Raw genomic sequence first — 17,240 nt, forward strand, 5'->3', positions numbered from 1 at the left:
CATTATGGTGCAGGGCAGTGCTGGGCACAGAGAAGGTTCTCAGAAACCACAGTAACCCATGGTTAATTGGTCATATCCTAGACCCTGACCTAGCACTGGCTGGCACTGTGACTTGTCACCCTCCTGAATGGAAGAAGTGTCCACCTGGGGGTGGCTGAGGAGGTGGATGCTAGGGGACTGCTGGGAGCCACGGACCTGCGGAGGTTGGGAGAGGAGACTGCAGACGCAGGCTGCTGGAGGCGGGGAGGCCTGTCTGGAGCGCCAGGCAGTACAAACAGGTCCCAGGTGGGGCCACGAGGATCAGGTTAGACTTGGGACCCGAGAGACACGTCATGCCCACTGTGCAGGTGCCACCTCATGTTATCCTGCACCAGGGGAGGGGCCAGCCCAAAGTCCTGGCTGCTGGCAGCATGCCCATACAGCTTGGCACCTGGGTCTGAGTTCACATGTCTAACAAAGCTGGGAAAATCCAGGAGCAAGAAGGCGAAGCCTTTTGGCTCTGCCCAAGCTCAGAAGACCCTTGCCCAATGAGCCGAACTGCTGACAACACCCTGGCACTGGGCTTGGGGACTCCCCTGGATCATGTAAGAAGTGAACTAGGAGTGTGAAAGAAACTGCCTGGCAGGAGTTGCTGCCTCGGAGCTCACCCTCCCTGGCTGTGCTGGTGTCCGTCCAGTGGGATTAGCCTCCATCCTGTGGTTTCACCACCCTACCGCCTCTCTCCCCCACAGCACAGGCAGAAGCAGCAATGCGACACGAGACCACCTCGCTTGGGGCCAGCAGCAGTTCTGGGAAAGGCTCGGTAGGGTCTTTGCTCCCTGTGGAATCAAGGGCTGGGGGCTGACCCAGCCTTTGTCTATGGCTGCTCTCAGATCTGGATCTGAACTAGCTTCTGCAGGAAGGCGCCATTCTGTTGGGGTGTCTGACACAGGGTCAGCTCTAGGCTCAGCCTCTGTGGCCCCCACAAAGGCCGGGCAAGGACGGGGCAAGGTGGCAGTGGTGCCTGCACACACTGCCCTGGCACAGGTGTGTGGTTAGTGACCTGAAGCATGAGGGCATCTCCCTGCCCACCCCAGCTGGCGATAAGCCCCTGACGGGGCCCACCTTGCTGATAAACCCCAAAGCGGTATGGCCTGTGTCACAATGACCAGTAGGAGGGCCCCAGGGTAGCAGCTGCCCACCCCAGCTGCCTCTGTGTGAAATATTTTTCTCAACACCTTACCACAGAAGGCAGATTTTGAAACTGGCATCAGGCCAGAAAAAGAATTTCTGAGTGGACACTTCTAAGTGGTGCTTTGTTACTTATCTGCCTCTTCCTCCTGCAGGGTAGAGGGGCATGGGTTTGAAGTTCCCAGGGGGCTTTTGGAGATGGTGCTCAGAGAGGAGGCAGTGCCACCCACACGTCTCTGCAGACACGGAGGAGCTGGGCTTCCTGGACGCTGCAACGGTTGGGATCCCTGGCTGAGTGCACCTGCCCCAGGAGGCCCTGCGTGGTTCCCCTAGTAGCCCCTTTGCACTGCATCGCAGCGAGGATGCTCTCAGTCTCCTACCAATCCCATCACACCAACCCTTTTCACTGTGGGGCTCCTGGCACTGCCCGATCCCAGAGGGCACGCGGCTGCGGCTGTGAAGGGCTGGTGCTCTAGGCACCTCTGTGGCCCCCGTTGCCTGGGCACCTACTTCCTGCCTCAGCCACAGCTGCGCCCACATGCGCCAGGGGCCACAAGGCTGACCCTGGCTTGGGCCTATTCCTCCTTGGGTTTCCTTGGGATCCAGTCATTGGAGGGCACGCTCACAGCCAGGCCAACTTGACACCTCCGACCCCGGCCAGGGAATCAAGCAGCTCTCTGGCAGCATCTGAGCTGCACAGGCCAGGCCCGTCTCCCCATTCCCTCAGCAAGGACAGGCAACCCCAGCCAAGGCCTTCTGCACTGTTCTAGACTTGCTGCCTAGGGCTGGTGTAGCTGGGAGTCACATTCCTTTCTCCCCAGATAGTTGCAAGAAGCCCAGCAGCCACAGCTCTTCAAGGGGGCCCTACCCTTCCCTCCCACCACCCCACCAGGGTCCCCATCTTCCCTTTTGTCTCCTAAAGCCTGTGAGGCAGCAGAGGAGCCAGGCCCTCCCCTGCCACACCCTGGAGATGCCAAGCAGCAGACACCCCCAGCTCCTTCAGGGGCATTTATTTCCCAGTCAGAAAAGATGTAGGGACAGGCGCCTCTGCCTGAGCCCAGCAGACACAACACAAGACCGGGGATGGGGCGGGGGAGGCACAGGAGACGGCTCTCAGTAATGTGTGCACTTGGTCCCTTGTTCGTTCCTGGCTGGGTCAGGGAGGGCCTGCCGGGGGTGGTGGCACTGAGAGCCTGGGGAAACAGGCGGCAGGCCAGCGGCCCAGGGACAGCACGGACGGAGGCAATAAATACTGATGGCCAGGCGGGGCTCCTGGCTGGGCCCAGGTGGGGTGGGTAAGGCTGTCCATTGAGGGCTCTCTAGGGGGGTGGGCTCTGGGCACTGCCCGCTGAGACAGAAAAGGCAAAGGCAGGACAATACCCAGCCTCCCGGATGGTACTGAGGTGACTTGAGTTTTGGCAATTTGGCTTTCCCCAAGCCGCCGGAGCCATCCCCACAGCCCTGTCCAGGGGAGGGGGCAGGCTGGCCAGGCACTGGTGGGCTGGGGAGCAGCAGCAGCACACCCCACATGTCCCTGGGTCACTGGGTTCGCCACTGGGGAAGGGATGGGGAGGCCACATGCTCATGCAGACACAGGGAGTTCGAGGCTAGTGAGGCCCCACGGCACACTCCACATGTTAAGGCATCATGGTTAGACGGGACTGACAGCGACAAGGGGGCTGGCCAGGGAGCAGCGGGGCTGGAGGACGGCCCGGCCCCCACAAGGCCCTGCATCCCACACCCCAGCTCCACCCCGGAGCAGCAGACGCACATGTCCAGGGGCAACCACGGGGCCTGGAGAATGGCTGCTCCGCTCCCTTCTGAAGCCAGGCCTCGGGTGTGACGGGGAGATAAAACCTGGGGGGACACGGAAAGGGCAGCAGAGGCCTGGCTGCGGCCTCTCCCCGCCACAGCACAGGCAGAAGCAGCAACGAGACACAAGACCGAGGAGGCTGGGCCTGTGGGCAGGGGTGGGCTGAGGAGGGGGGTCGGAGGCACTCGGTTGAGCCAGGCCAGGGAGGCGGACCAGGGTGGGAGGGGCATGGAGGGCCTGTCAGCACTTTGGTATGGGGAGGGGAGGGGCTGGGGGGACACATCCGCCTGTCCGTCGTCCGTCCGTCAGTCTGCCCTGCCCGCCTCTGGCTGGGCTCAGTCCTTCCAGTCCTTCTTGATGGTGAGATTCCACTCCCAGGACAGGTGGTCGGTCTTGTCGTCGTCTGTGAAGCGGGACTTGATGCTGTAGCTGCCCCGGGCCAGCATACCCTTGGGTGCTTCCTCCACGGGGGTCAGGAACTCGTACTCCTCGGCCCGGGGCCCATAGCTGCCTACCATGTAGTCAGTCTTGTCAACTGTGGCACAAGGAAGAGGGTGGTCAGCGGCCCTGCTTCCCCGCCTGGCAGCACGCACCCAAGCGGCCCCCTCTGCCCTGCCCAGGGCCCCACTCACTCTTGACGCCTTTCCTGTACGTGTGCTGTATGTACTTCATGCCGGACACTATCTCTCTGTTAACCTGCAGGACCCGAAACCAAGATCAGGGAAGGTCTGCCCGGACTCCAGCCCGAGCCCCGCCTCGATTCCCTGGCCACAGCAGCCCGTAGCTTACCCGGAAAGAGATTTTTATCCGGTACTCCACACCCTCCTTCAGCACAAACGACTGCTTCTTGAAGCTCTCCAGGTCACCTGTTGGGGGGACCTCTCCCTCAGTGACTGCCCAGCAGCCCTTGGGGCCCCCAGCCCTGCGCAGCCCCGTGGCTGCACTTCCCGAGATCCCCACCAGGGGCCGCCCGAACCCCCGCGGCTGCAGGGCACTCACCTGTCAGGTCCAGCTCCAGGGGGCCCGGGGCCGAGCTGCACACCAGGGTCAGGCCAGTCACGACGACGTTGGGGACGTTGGGGTCTGGGGAGTGATAGCAGGTGAGGGCCCCACCCCCACCAGTGGAAGTAGGGGCTGGGGAGCGGCAAGACAGCTGGAGTGCACGGGCGGCCACCCGGCTCCCGCAGCCCAGACTCACCTGCGGAAACGGCCACGCGGCCCAGTAGGGCCTCCTTGTACTTTCGCAGGCTCTCGTCATCCTTGTCCAGCTCCTGGATCTCCTGGATGCTCTTCTGGGCCGGGGGCTTGTAGTTGACCGAATGCTCATCCTCCTCGTTCTCCGCTGCAATCTGGGCCAGCTGCTCGGCTGTGGGTTCCTGCTCAGCCATGCTCAAGCTTAGCCTGGGCTGGGATACCTGTGGGCGGGACAGTGACAGGCCTTGGACCTGGATCCCCAACGGAGGCGCACTTCTGAGCAGGAGTGTGAGCTGCAGCCAGAGCTCCAAAAGGGCTCCAAGGGGGCCACCCTCGCTCCTCTCCACCCCCCGATTCCTCCTCAGGGGCATCCTCTGGGGCAGTGTGAGGTGCCCCCAACCCAGGCATAACATCTAAGACAAAATAGGAACTGCAGCCGGTCCTGGGGAGAGAGGGCACACCTCCTCCTCCACGATGGAGGAGGCAGCAGCCCCTCCTATGTGTGGGGCGGGGCTAGCAGGCCCCAGAATCAACTGGCTGGGCCCACACTAAACCCTCTCTTAGGGTCTTGCTGCTCCTGAGCTGCCCAGGCCCTAGCCCTACGGGGTGACGGGACTCGGTATCCCTCAGTAGGGATGCTCCTCTGGCCGTGGTAGTCACATGTAAACGTGTGTGGTCGGCTCAGCCTCATCCTTCAAACAGGATACCCCCGGAGCTCGGATGTTAGGGGAAGCCAGAATACCGCACGGGGCCAACGGCACACGGGGATCCTTAGTATCTCCGGTTTCTCTACAATTGTGAGGGTCTGTGACCTACAACTTGGGAGCTACTACAGCCACTCAGTACTCTCGGGCCCTCTTGTAGATCGTGGGCCAGGAGTGCCCGGGGCAGCACTGACCCGGCAGGGACCCGAGCGCGAGTCTGTCAGGCTCAGATCCTTCCCGGCAGCGTGGGAGGTGGGTCAGAGAGCAGCACACCTGGGACGCCCAGGTCGGGGTCCAGGCCGCCCTGCTTCCTCCAGGCGCTGGGGCCTCTGCGCCGCGCGAGGATAGCCGCAGGCGCCGGGATCCTAGGGCGCGGCCCGCACTTCCGCAGGGCCCGCAATCCGCGCCGGGCGTGGCCCGGGCGTTCGGGGAGGCCGCGCCCCAATCCCCGCGTCGCCCCAGAACGCGATGGACCGCGGCTGCCTGCCCGGCGCCCCCTGCGTCCCCAGGGAGGGGCCCTCGGGTCTGGCCCGGGCCCCACGCGCCTCGGCGGCCATGAAAGAAGCTACGCGCCGCTCGGGAGGGGCCGGCACTCCCCTGGCCCCCGCCGCCCCTCCGGCCCGGGCCCCGCACGTGGGGCCGGGGCCGCCGCCGCCCGGTCCCGCCCCGGCCCCGCCCTAGCCCGCACCGCCCTGGCCCGCTGTCACCGCGCCCCCGCCCGCCGAGACCCCGCCGCGGGCTCAGGGCGGGGCGCGAACAAAGGCGGAAGCCCCCACCCCGACGCCCCCCGCCCCCGCCGGCGCCGCCGGTCCCCGCCCCGACCCGCCGTCTCCGCCCCGCCACGGCCACTCACCGGAGGGTTCGGCCGCGCGGTTCAGGCTCCCTCCCGCACTAAATGACGAACGTCGTCGGCCGCCGCGCCCGCCCGCCCTGCCTGTCACTTCCGGGGTCACGAGACTTCCGCTCACTCGGGCGGGGAAGGCCAGGGCGCATGCGCGGCGCGCGGGTGGCCGGGGGCACGCCGTCGCCATCTTGCGGCTGGGCCTCGTGGGCGCGTTCCGCATGGATTCTGGCGTCGTCACCTTCCACCCCAAGCCCTGTCAGTGGTCACCTCTGTAAGCCAGGGCACTTCCCTACGCGAGCCCAGAGCGCTCGCACCCGGGAGGCGAGGTCCGGTCCCGCCTCTCGCCGCTGTCCAACCCGCGCCCACTCGAGGCCTGCGGCGGCCGCGTAGGCTGTGGAAGCCCGCGCAGGTGCAGTGCGCTGTCCTTCCCGGCCCAGTGGGTCCGACTGCGACTCTTGCTTCGGGGCCTTGTCACCTAGTCGCGGGACTTAGGGGAGGTGACGGGCACGGGGATTAAGTTCTCGTTAAACACGGGCGAGAGCGCCGGCGCGCGGGCCGTTCCAGGGCCTTGGTGTCCCCCGTGGAAGGACAGGGCTGTGGGGCGAGGAGGAGCCCCTTGCACGCCCACGCCCCGCGGAAAGCTCGTGGTGGGCGAGGGCGCAGCGGGGTTTTTTTTCTCCAGGCTGAGACAGAATTCGTGCGCAGCACGCGGGGCTGCCTGGCTCAGGCACCACTGCAGGGACCCTTGTGTCCCTGAGGAATCCCGCGGCTCCTCAGGACCAGGAGGCAGGGAGCTCCTGGCACCGTGAGCAGATGAGGGGCTGCCTCAGCCTGGGCTTCACCGCTGACGCCCTGTTCCCCACTCCACTCGTTCCGAGATTTCACACATTCGCCCACAAGGACCCTGTTGAAGCATCAGGAACGGCCGCATAGCGTGAGTGGCCTGGCCCAGCTGCAGTGTTCGCACCCAGCCCTGGGCTCGCCTCTCCTGGAGGCCAAGCCCCTAAATGCCCTGCACCAGGCACTGGGTGGGACGCTGCCCCACGTCCAGCCTGCAGCACTTGTTAGGACTGTGGACTCGTTAACGTGGACGCCTCTTTCATTTATTTATTTATTTATTTTTGAGACGTAGTCTCAGTGTCGCCTAGTCTTGAGTACAATGGCACAATTTCGGTTCATTGCAACCTCCACCTCTCAGATTCAAGCGATTCTCCTGCCTCAGCCTCCCGAGTAGTTAGGATTACAGGTGTGAGCCAACATGCCCAGCTAATTTTTGTATTTTTAGTAGAGACAGGGTTTCACCACACTGGCCAAGCTGGTCTCGAATTCCTGACCCCAGGTGATGCACCCACCTCAGCCTCCCAAAGCGCTGGGATTACAGGCATGAGCCACCGGGGTGCCTAACCTTTTTTTTTTTTTTTTTTTAAAGACAGGGTCTTGCTCTGTTGCCCAGGCTGGAGTGCAGTGGTGCAATCTCAGCTTACTGCTGCCTCGATCTCCTGGGCTCCAGCAATCCTCCCACTTCAGCTTCCCGAGTAGCTGGGACTACAGGTGTGCAGCACCATGTCCCGCTAATTTTTTGTTTCTTGTACAGACGGGGTCTCACTATGTTGCCCAGGCTGGTCTTGAACCCCTGAGCTCAAGTGATCCTCCTGCCTCAGCCTCCCAAAGTGCTAGGATTACAGGTGTGAGCCACCATGTCTGGCGACCCAGCCTCTTTTAATCACTCCTGAGCTCCATGCAGACAGGGCCCTGTCTGTTTGGCCCATACTGCCAGGCTTCTGGCCGGGAACCCAGGCTGACCAAGAGAAGTGGAGACCACACGCGCGCACACACACACAGCTGCTTTCTTCAGACACAGAAATGAACACAGGAGAGCATTTTTGGGGATAGAACTATGCAAAATACCGAGCTTGGTGTCTTTTGAAGATTTCTCAATGTTGGAGGGATCTTTGTGAGTTTCTGTAACTGAGTCACACTGCCAGTGCCATGTCATCAGCACAGCGTTTCCTAATCAGGTGTGAAATGCTTCACCGTTAAAGACTCAGAGCCTGTTGTGCAGGTGATCATGTTGCCCAACTTTCCAATAACCCAAGTGCTTTAAAAAAAAAAACTGTTGGGCCAGGCGCGGTGGCTCACGCCTGTAATCCCAGCACTTTGGGAGGCCGAGGCAGGCTGATCACGAGGTCAGGAGATCGAGACCATCCTGGCTAACACGGTGAAACCCTGTCTCTACTAAAAATGCAAAAAATTAGCTGGGCGTGGTGGTGAGTACCTGTAGTCACAGCTACTCAGGAGGCTGAGGCAGGAAAATGGTGTGGACCTGGGAGGTGGAGCTTGCATCGAGCTGAGATCACGCCACTGCACTCCAGCCTGGGCAACAGAGGGAGCTCCGTCTCAAAAAAAAAAAAAAAAAAAAAAAAATGGCGGGCCACGGTGGCTCATGCCTGTAATCTCAGCATTTTGAGAGTCCAAGGCAGGTGGATCATCTGAGGTCAGGAGTTGGAGACCAGCCTGGCCAATGTGGTGAAACCCTGTCTCTACTAAAAATACAAAAAAAAATTAGCTGAGCATGGTGGCGGGGGCCTGTAATCCCAGCTACTAAAACTCAGGAGGCTGAGGCAGGAGAATTGCTTGAACCTGGGAGGTGGAGGTTGCAATCAGCTGAGATCATGCCATTGCACTCCAGCCTGGGCGACGAGCGAAACTCCGTCTCAAAAAACAACAAAAAAAAACTGTTGGCTGGGCGTGGTGGTTTATGCCTGTAATCCCAGTACTTTGGGAGGCCGAGGCAGGCGGATCACCTGAGGTCGGGAGTTCAAGATCAGCCTGACCAAAGTGGAGAAACTCTTTCTCTACTAAAAAATACAAAATTAGCTGGGTGTGGTGTCACATGCCTGTAATCCCAGCTACTCGGGAGGCTGAGGCAGGAGAATCGCGTGATCCCAGGAGGTGGAGGTTGTGGTGAGCTGAGATAGTGCCATTGCACTCAAGCCTGGGCAACAAGAGTGAAACTCTCCATCTCAAAAAAAAAAAAAAAAAACAACGGTTGGCCGGGTGTGGTGGCTCACGCCTGTAATCCCAGCACTTTTGGAGGCCGAGGTGTGTGGATCACTTGAGGTTGGGAGTTCGAGATGAGCCTGACCAACATGGAGAAATCTCGTCTCTACTAAAAAAATACACAATTAGCTGGGCGTGGTGGCGCATGCCTGTAATCCCAGCTATTCGGGAGGCTGAGGCAGGAGAACCGCTTGAATCCAGGGGATGAAGGTTGCGGTGACCCAAGATCACGCCATTGCACTCCAGCCTGGGCAACAAGAGCGAAACCCTGTCTCAAAAAAACAACAAAACTGTCAGAAAATTCCAAACACATGTTACTTGTAATTTATTACTGCAAAAGATGTACGCTGGGCCAGGCGTGGTGGTTCACATCTGTAATCCCAGCACTTTGGGAGGCCGAGGTGGGCGGATCATGAGGTCAGGAGTTCAAGACCAGCCTGACCAACATGGTGAAAACCCATCTCTACTAAAAATGCAAAAATTAGCCAGGAATGGTGGCGTGAGCCTGTAATCCCAGCTACTCAGGAGGCTGAGGCAGGAGAATTGCTTGAACCTGGGAGGCAGAGGTTGCAGTGAGCTGAGATCACGCCACTGCACTCCAGCCTGGGCAACTGAGTGAGACTCTGTCTCAAAAAAAAAAAAAAAAAAAGTACTCTGAAATTTAGCAGCTTCACACAATCAACATTTATCATTTACACAGTGTCCAAGAATCAGAGAGCAACTCAGCTGGGCGGTTCTGGCTCCCGCTCTCATCAGGCCACACTGGCACCAGGCTGTGGTGTCCGGAAGGCTTCAGATCCTGTGCACAGGGCTGTGGCAGGAGGCCTCAAGTCCTTGGGAAGCTGTTGGCGGGAGGATTTAGCTCCCTGCCACCCACAGCCCCCAGCCTCTCCCTAGTGCTACTCAGAGCAAGGCAGCTGGCTTCCCCCAAGGGAGGCCTCAGGCAGAGGGAGAGCAGACACCCAGGAGGGAACCACAGTGTCTTTATTACCTGGCCTGCCCTGTGGACCACACAGACCCACGTTGGTGCAGTGGGAGGGGGCAAGACCACGGCACACGCACTGGAGTCTCCAAATGCCACAAAGGCCAAAGCAGCACTGCCACCAGCTTCCACAGGTATGTTTTCCTTGATCGTATTGTGAATTCTTTAAAAAAAAAAATAGAATCAAGGCCGAGTGCGGTGGCTCAGGCCTGTAATCCCAGCACTTTAGGAGGCCAAGACAGGTGGATCACAAGGTCAGGAGATCGAGACCATCCTGACTAACAGTGAAACCCTGTCTCTACTAAAGATACAAAACAGGCTGGGCGCAGTGGCTCACGCTTCTAATCCCAGCACTTTGGGAGGCCGAGGCAGGCGGATCACAAGGTCAGGAGATCGAGACCATGGTGAAACCCCGGCTCTACTAAAAATACAAAAAAATTAGCCGGGCGTAGTGGTGGGCGCCTGTAGTCCCAGCTACTCGGAGAGGCTGAGGCAGGAGAATGGCGTGAACCCGGGAGGCGGAGCTTGCAGTGAGCCGAGATTGCGCCACTGCACTCCAGCCTGGGCAACAGAGCAAGACTCCGTCTCAAAAAAAAAAAAAGATACAAAACAATTAGCCGGGCATGGTAGCGGGTGCCTGTAGTCTCAGCTACTCAGGAGGCTGAGGCAGGAGAATCACTTGAACCCGGGAGGTGGAGCTTGCAGTGAGCCAAGATCGCACCACTGCACTCCAGCCTAGGTGACAGAGCGAGAATCAAATGATGTTGCATACACTGCATTAAGTTGGAGTCTCTCTTCATCAATAGAACTGGTCTTAGTCCAGTTGGGCTGCTATCAAGAACACCATACACTGGCTGGCGTATAAACAACAGAAATTTCTCATCGCTCTGGAGGCTGGGAAGTCCCAGAAGAAGGTGCCAGCAGATTGGGTGCCTGGTGAGGACGGCGTCCTTCGGTACGTGATGGTCTCATTACCCCCAAAACCCCCACTTCCTGGTAACATCACCGTGGCATTAGGATTTCAACATACAAATTTTGGGAGGATACACCCTTCCACCCCCACCGGCCTCCTTTTACCCCCTGCAGTGTTCTGAAGGACAGAGGTGCTTCCCTGGAGTCTCCCACACCCGGGCCTGGCTGGGGACACTGCACCCCAGTGTGGAACATACTCCTGTTTCCCCGTCCTGCTGGGGTGTGGCGGTCAGACCCACAGGAGCCAGAGCCCTGTGAATGTATAGCATGGTGGGTCCTTTCGTTTTTCTTTTGTTTTCGTTGCCCAGGTTGAGGTGCAGTGACACAATTGTAGCTCACTGCAGCCCCAAACTTGTAGGATCAAGTGATCCTCCTGCTTCAGCCTCGCAAGCAGCTGGGACTACAGGTGTGCTCCACCACACCCAGCTAATGTTTTATATTTTTTGTAGAGACATGGTTTCACCATGTTGCTCGGGCTTGTCTCGAACTCCTGGGCTCAAGTGATCTACCCACTTGAGCCTATCAAAATGCTGGGATTACCGGCATGAGCCACTCTGCCCAGCCCCAAAATTCTTTTGAGCTATTTTCAGTTGATGCCTGCTCCCACCACCCACACCCTACACCCTGTCCTAGGCAATCACAGACCTGCTTTCAGTATCTATAAACTTGCCTTTGATGGACATTTAACATAAATGACGATTACACTATGTAACATTTTTGAGGCTCACTCATGTTTTAGAGAGTATTTTATCCTTTTAAGATTCGATCGTGGTCAGGCGCGGTGGCTCACGCCTGTAATCCCAGCACTTTGGGAGGCCTAGGCGGGTGGATCACGAGGTCAGGAGATCGAGATCGTCCTGGCTAACACGGTGAAACCCCATCTCTACTAAAAATACAAAAAATTAGCCGGGCGTGGTTGCAGGTGCCTGTAGTCCCAGCTACTCCAGAGAGTGAGGCAGGAGAATGGCCTGAACCCGGGAGGCGGAGCTTGCAGTGAGCGGAGATCCTGCCTGCCACTGCACTCCAGCCTGGGCGACAGAGCGAGACTCCATCAAAATAAACATAACATAACATAAAACATAACATAACATAACACCATAACATACAATAACATACAATAACATAACAAACAACATGACAAAAATAAAATAAAATATTCCATTGTGTGGGTATACATTTTGTTTGTAACCATTCCAGTTGGCAAACATTTGGTTTCTTTTTTGTCCATTATGAATAATACTGCCATAAACATTTACGAACATTATAAACCATTATAAATGTTGCATTAAGCCTTTTCATGAATATGTGCTTTCATTTCTCTTGGGTAGATTCCTGAGTGGAAGTCCCCAAATGTTTTCCAATGTAGGTGTGCCACTTTGCACCCCCTAGCAACGCTGGGCTGCTCCAGGTAGCCACAGGCTCGGCAACACCTGCTGTGCTTGATCCCGGCTGTACAAATGTGAAGCAGTGTTGTGTCACACTGTGGGTCACACCTGCACTTCACCAATGAGTCTTCCTGGGCAGAAACCTATTTAAATCTTTTGCTCATTTTTAATTGGGCTGTCTGATTGAGTTATGAGTACTTACATATCCTGTATACAGTCCTTTGTCAGATATATGAGGCCAGGCGCAGTGGCTCACGCCTGTAATCCCATCACTTTGGGAGGCCGAGGCGGGCGGATCACCTGAGGCCAGGAGTTCGAGACCAGCCTGGCCAACATAGCAAAAAAACCGTCTCTACCAAAAATACAAAAATTAGCCGGGTGTGGTGGTACACACCTGTAGTCCCAGCTATTTGGGAGGCTGAAGCAGGAGAATCGCTTGATCCCAGAAGGCAGAGGCTGCAGTGAGCTGAGATTGCCCCATTGCACTCCAGCCTGGGCAACAAGAGCAAAATTCTGTCTCCAAAAAGATAGGTGATTTGCAGACATTTTATGTGGTTTGTCTTTCATTTTCTTAATGATGTCTTCTTAAGGGCAAAACCTTTTATTCTAGTGAAGTAGTTTTTTCCACATGGGGCACACCTTTGCTATCCTAAGAACTCCTGAGCTGAGGTAGGCAGATCACTTGAGCCTGCGATGTCGAGGCTGCAGTCAGCTATGATTGTACCACTGCACTCCAGCCTGGGTGATAGAGACCCTGTCTCAAAAACAAACTCTTAGCCCAACCGGATATTGTAAGGATTTTCTCTCATATTTTTTCTGTGATCTTCCGCTATATTTTATGTTTGTTGACATATAGATATACAGTCCATATTTGGGTTAACTTTTCATGTGGAGTGAACATCTTTTCTGTGTGTAGGAACATCCACCTGTCCTGGCACCCCTTGTTGAGAAACTGTCATTTCCCCCAATGCAATGTCTCACCGCCTTTGCTGAAAATTTATTCACCATAGGCTGGGTGCAGTGGCTTACGCCTGTATTCCCAGCACTTTGGGAGGCCAAGGCAGGCAGAACACCTGAGGTCAGGAGTTTGAGACCAGCCTGACCAACATGGTGGAACTCCGTCTCTACTAAAAATACAAAAATTAGCCGGGGGTGGTGGCACATGCCTGTAGTCCCAGCTACTCATGAGGCTGACGGAGGAGAATGGTGTGAACCCGTGAGGCAGAGGTTGCAGTGAGGCAAGATCGTGCCATTGTACTCCAGCCTGGGCAACAAGAGCAAAATTCCATCTGAAAAAAAAAAAAAAATTTATTCATGTAAATCGAAGGGTTTATTGCTGCTCTTAATTCTCTCCATTGATACTCCTGTCCTTGCTTAATACCACAGTCTTTTGATTACTGTAGCTTTTTTTTTTTTTGAGACGGAGTCTCGCTCTGTCGCCCAGGCTGGAGTGCAGTGGCACGGTCACTGCTCACTGCAAGCTCCACCTCTGGGGTTCACGCTGTTCTCCTTTCTCCTGCCTCAGCCTCCTGAGTAGCTGGGACTACAGGCGCCCGCCACCATGCCTGGCTAATTTTTTTTTTTGAGACAGTGTCTCGGTCTGTCGCCCAGATTGGAGTGCAGTTGCACCATCTCGGCTCACTGCAAGCTCCGCCTCCCAGGTTTACGCCATTCTCCTGCCTCAGCCTCCCGAGTCGCTGGGACTACAGGCACCCGCCACCACACCTGGCTAATTTTTTCTATTTTTAGTAGAGACGAGGTTTCACATTAGCCAGGATGGTCTCAATCTCCTGACCTCGTGATCCACCCGCCTTGGCCTCCCAAAGGGCTGCTATTACAGGCGTGAGCCACTGTGCCTGGCGATTACTGTAGCTTTGTAGGAAAATTTGAAATCAGCTGGTATAAATCCTCCTTTATTCTTCTTCAAAACCGTTCTGAGCCTGGGCATGGTGGCTCACACCTGTAATCCCAGCACTTTGGGAGGCTGAGGTGGGAGGATTGCTTGAGCCCAGGAGTTAGAGACCAGCCTGGGTAATGTGGCAAAACCCTATCTCTACAAAAACAAATATAAAAATTAGCTGGGCATGGTGGCGCACACCTGTAGTCCCAGCTACTCTGGAGGCTGAGGTGAGAGGATCACCTGAGCCTGGGAGGTCAAGGCTGCAGTGAGCTGTGATCATGCCATTGCACTCCAGCCTGGGTGACAAAAGGAGACCCTGTTGCTGGGCACAGTGGCTCATGCCTGTAATCCCAGCACTTTGGGAGGCCGAGGTAGGTGAATCACCTGAGGTCAGAAGTTCAAGACCAGCCTGGAGCTGGGCGCGGTGGCTCATGCTTTTAATCCCAGCACTTTGGGAGGCCGAGGCGGGCGGATCACGAGGTCAGGAGATCGAGACCACGGTGAAAACCTGTCTCTACTAAAAATACAAAAAAAATTATCCAGGCATGGTGGCGGGCGCCTGTAGTCCCAGCTACTCGGAGAGGCTGAGGCAGGAGAATGGCGTGAACCTGGGAGGCGGAGCTTGCAGTGAGCCGAGATTGCGCCACTGCACTCCAGCCTGGGCAACAGAGCGAGACTCCGTCTCAAAAAAAAAAAAAAAGACCAGCCTGGCCAACATAGTGAAACGTGGTCTCCACTAAAAAATATAAAACTAGCCAGGCGTGGTGGCGCATGCCTGTAATCCTAGCTACTCAGGAGGCTGAGGCAGGAGAATTGCTTGAAACTGGGAGGCAAAAGTTGCAGTGAGTCGAGATCACGCCATTGCACCCCAACCTGTGTGACAAGAGCAGAACTCTGTCTCCAAAAAAAAAAAGAAAAAAAAAAAAAAAAAAAAAAAGGCCAAGCACAGTGGCTCACACCTGTAATCCCAGCACTTTGGGAGGCTGAGGCAGATGGATCACCTGAGGTCAGGAGTTCAAGACCAGCCTGGCAAACATGGTAAAAATCCCATCTCTACTAAAAATACTAAATTAGCTGGGCGTGGTGGTAGGTGCCTGTAATCCCAGGTACTAGGGAGGCTAAGGCAGAATTATTGCTTGAACCTGGGAGGCAGATGCTGCAGTGAGTTGAGATGGCACCACTGCACTCTAGCCTGGGCAGGAGAGAGACCCTGTCTCTCAAAAAAAAAAAAAAAAAAAAAAAGACAAAAAAGACACACAGACATATATGTTGTTGCCAATGCTATGTCCGAAAATGATGGCATCACATTACTTTAACTGGCTTTCTTGCATTACTAAAAGGATGAACTTTTAAAATAATTTTGTTATTTAAAAACCTTTTTTATTTTTATTTTTTGAGATGGAGTCCCGCTCTGTTCCCCAGGCTGGAGTTCAATGGTGCGATCTCGGCTCACCACAACCTCCGCCTCCCAGGTTGAAGCAACTTTCCTGCCTCAGCCTCCTGAGTAGCTGGGACTACAGGCACGCACCACCATGCCCAGCTAGTTTTTGTATTTTTAGTAGAGGTGGGGTTTCACTGTGTTGGCCAGGCTAGTCTCGAACTCCTGACGTTGTAATCCACCTGCCTCGGCCTACCAAAGTGCTGGGATTACAGATGTGAGCCGCCGTACCCAGCCAGAAACAACTTTTTTTTTTTTTTTTTTTGAGACGGAGTCTGGCTCTGTTGCCCAGACTGGAGTGCTAATAGTGCGATCTCGGCTCACTGCAACCTCCGCCTCCTGGGTTCAAGTGATTCTCTCCTGCCTCAGCCTCATGAGGAGCTTGGGACTACAGGCGCACGCCACCATGCCGAGCTAATTTTTGTATTTTTAGTAGAGACGGGGTTTCACCATTTAGGCCAGGATGGTTTTGATCTCTTGACCTTGTGATCCGCCCACCTCAGCCTCCCAAATTGCTGGGATTACAGGTGTGAGCCACCACACCCAGACGAAACAACTTTTTAAGATAGGATCTATGTTGTTCAGGCTGGATTCAAATTCCTGGGCTCAAGTGATCCTCCTTCCTCAGCCTCCCAAGTAGCTGGGACTATAGGCATGTACCATTTCGTCCAGCTTCTAGCGTTTTCCATGGTTGTAAACTGCCTATTCATGTTCTTGGTGGTAAATGTTTCCCAAGGTTGTCTTGAATTTGTGAGATTGTCTGATTTACAGAAGTGTTTGAGAGTCTTGCTCTGTCACCCAGGCAGTACAGTGTCACAATCTTGGCTCACTGCAGCCTCCACCTCTGGAGCTCAAGGGATCCTCCCACCTCATCCTCCCGAGGAGTTGGGACTGCAGGTGGCACCACCATGCCCAGTTATTTTCTTTTTCTTTATGTTACAGCAATGAGTCTGGGTACTTTTTGTATTTTTTTTTTGGTAGAGCTGGGTTTTGCCATGTTGCCCAGGTTGGTGACTTACAGAAGTTTTGTTTTTTTGAGATGGAGTCTCGCTCTGTCACCCAGGCTGGAGTTGCAGTGGCGCGATCTCAGCTCACTGCAAGCTCCGCCTCCTCGGTTTACACCATTCTCCTGCCTCAGCCTCCCGAGTAGCTGGGACTACAGGCGCCCACCACCACGCCCGGCTGATTTTTTGTATTTTTAGTAGAGACGGGGTTTCACTGTGTTAGCCAGGATGATCTCAATCTCCTGACCTCGTGATCCGCCCACCTTGGCCCCCTAAAGTGCTAGGATTACTGGCGTGAGCCACTGCACCCTGCCTACAGAAGTTTTAAAAAGTCCTTACTGTCCTGCAAAGATAGGGACTCTTTTTTACCTAACAATACCATGAACACACCCGCCAAAACTGACAATGCTTTCTGACATCTAATAGTCTCTGCTCAATTTTCCCCAAGTCTCTTCTTGCAATTGTGTCCCCACATCAGGATCTGGACAGAGACCACACTGTGCACTGGGTTGCCCACTGCCTCTATTTCCTGTTCTGCACTTGGTGCCACCCAGGTGTCCAGGAGCCAGGGTGTTTTGCTGACAATGTCCTGTGTTCTGGATTTGCTGGGCTGAACCCTCCAGATGTCCTGTGAACCCTCTCCCATCCTCTGCACTTCTTAGACAGGATGAGCCCAGTTCAAGTTTTAGAGGCGGTGCTGAGGGCCTCCTGCTGCTTCACCTCATTGGACTTGTCTTCTGGTCCTACCTGTAGTGAGTTATGGTTGGTTCTGGG

The 17,240-nt window shown here is 55.8% G+C and overlaps 1 protein-coding gene across 4 annotated transcripts; it reads right to left on the reverse strand.

Annotated features, from left to right (window-relative positions):
- Positions 1-2,165: 2,165 nt before the first annotated feature.
- ARHGDIA (Rho GDP dissociation inhibitor alpha) lies at positions 2,166-6,085 on the reverse strand. Of its 4 annotated transcripts, none has more exons than XM_055241036.2 (7): positions 5,735-6,085; positions 4,182-4,398; positions 3,983-4,066; positions 3,773-3,849; positions 3,616-3,679; positions 3,432-3,518; positions 2,166-3,027 (listed from the first exon to the last, which is right to left on the reverse strand). In XM_055241036.2, exons 2-7 carry the CDS (start codon positions 4,369-4,371, stop codon positions 2,822-2,824), a joined length of 708 nt encoding a protein of 235 aa, XP_055097011.1. In that variant the 5' UTR covers positions 4,372-4,398; positions 5,735-6,085; the 3' UTR covers positions 2,166-2,821. The 4 variants fall into 4 exon arrangements, with proteins under 4 accessions (XP_055097011.1, XP_055097012.1, XP_063473462.1 ...); XM_055241037.2 differs by lacking the exon at positions 5,735-6,085 and adding an exon at positions 5,076-5,203; XM_063617392.1 differs by having other exon boundaries at positions 2,166-3,518; positions 5,735-5,857.
- Positions 6,086-17,240: the final 11,155 nt, after the last annotated feature.

This window comes from Symphalangus syndactylus, chromosome 14, assembly GCF_028878055.3.
Source record: "Symphalangus syndactylus isolate Jambi chromosome 14, NHGRI_mSymSyn1-v2.1_pri, whole genome shotgun sequence".
Taxonomy (NCBI): domain Eukaryota; kingdom Metazoa; phylum Chordata; class Mammalia; order Primates; family Hylobatidae; genus Symphalangus; species Symphalangus syndactylus.

Bases quoted from the DNA above. Each gene is read 5' to 3' on its own strand.
- ARHGDIA (XM_055241036.2), bottom strand. From the start codon at position 4,371: ATGGCTGAGCAGGAACCCACAGCCGAGCAGCTGGCCCAGATTGCAGCG. The intron at 3,680-3,772 runs GTAAGCTACGGG...CGGGTCCTGCAG, and splicing joins GGATAAAAATCTCTTTCCGG to GTTAACAGAGAGATAGTGTC. The intron at 3,028-3,431 runs GTATGCTGGCCC...GTGTCCCCCCAG, and splicing joins CGTGGAGGAAGCACCCAAGG to GTTTTATCTCCCCGTCACAC.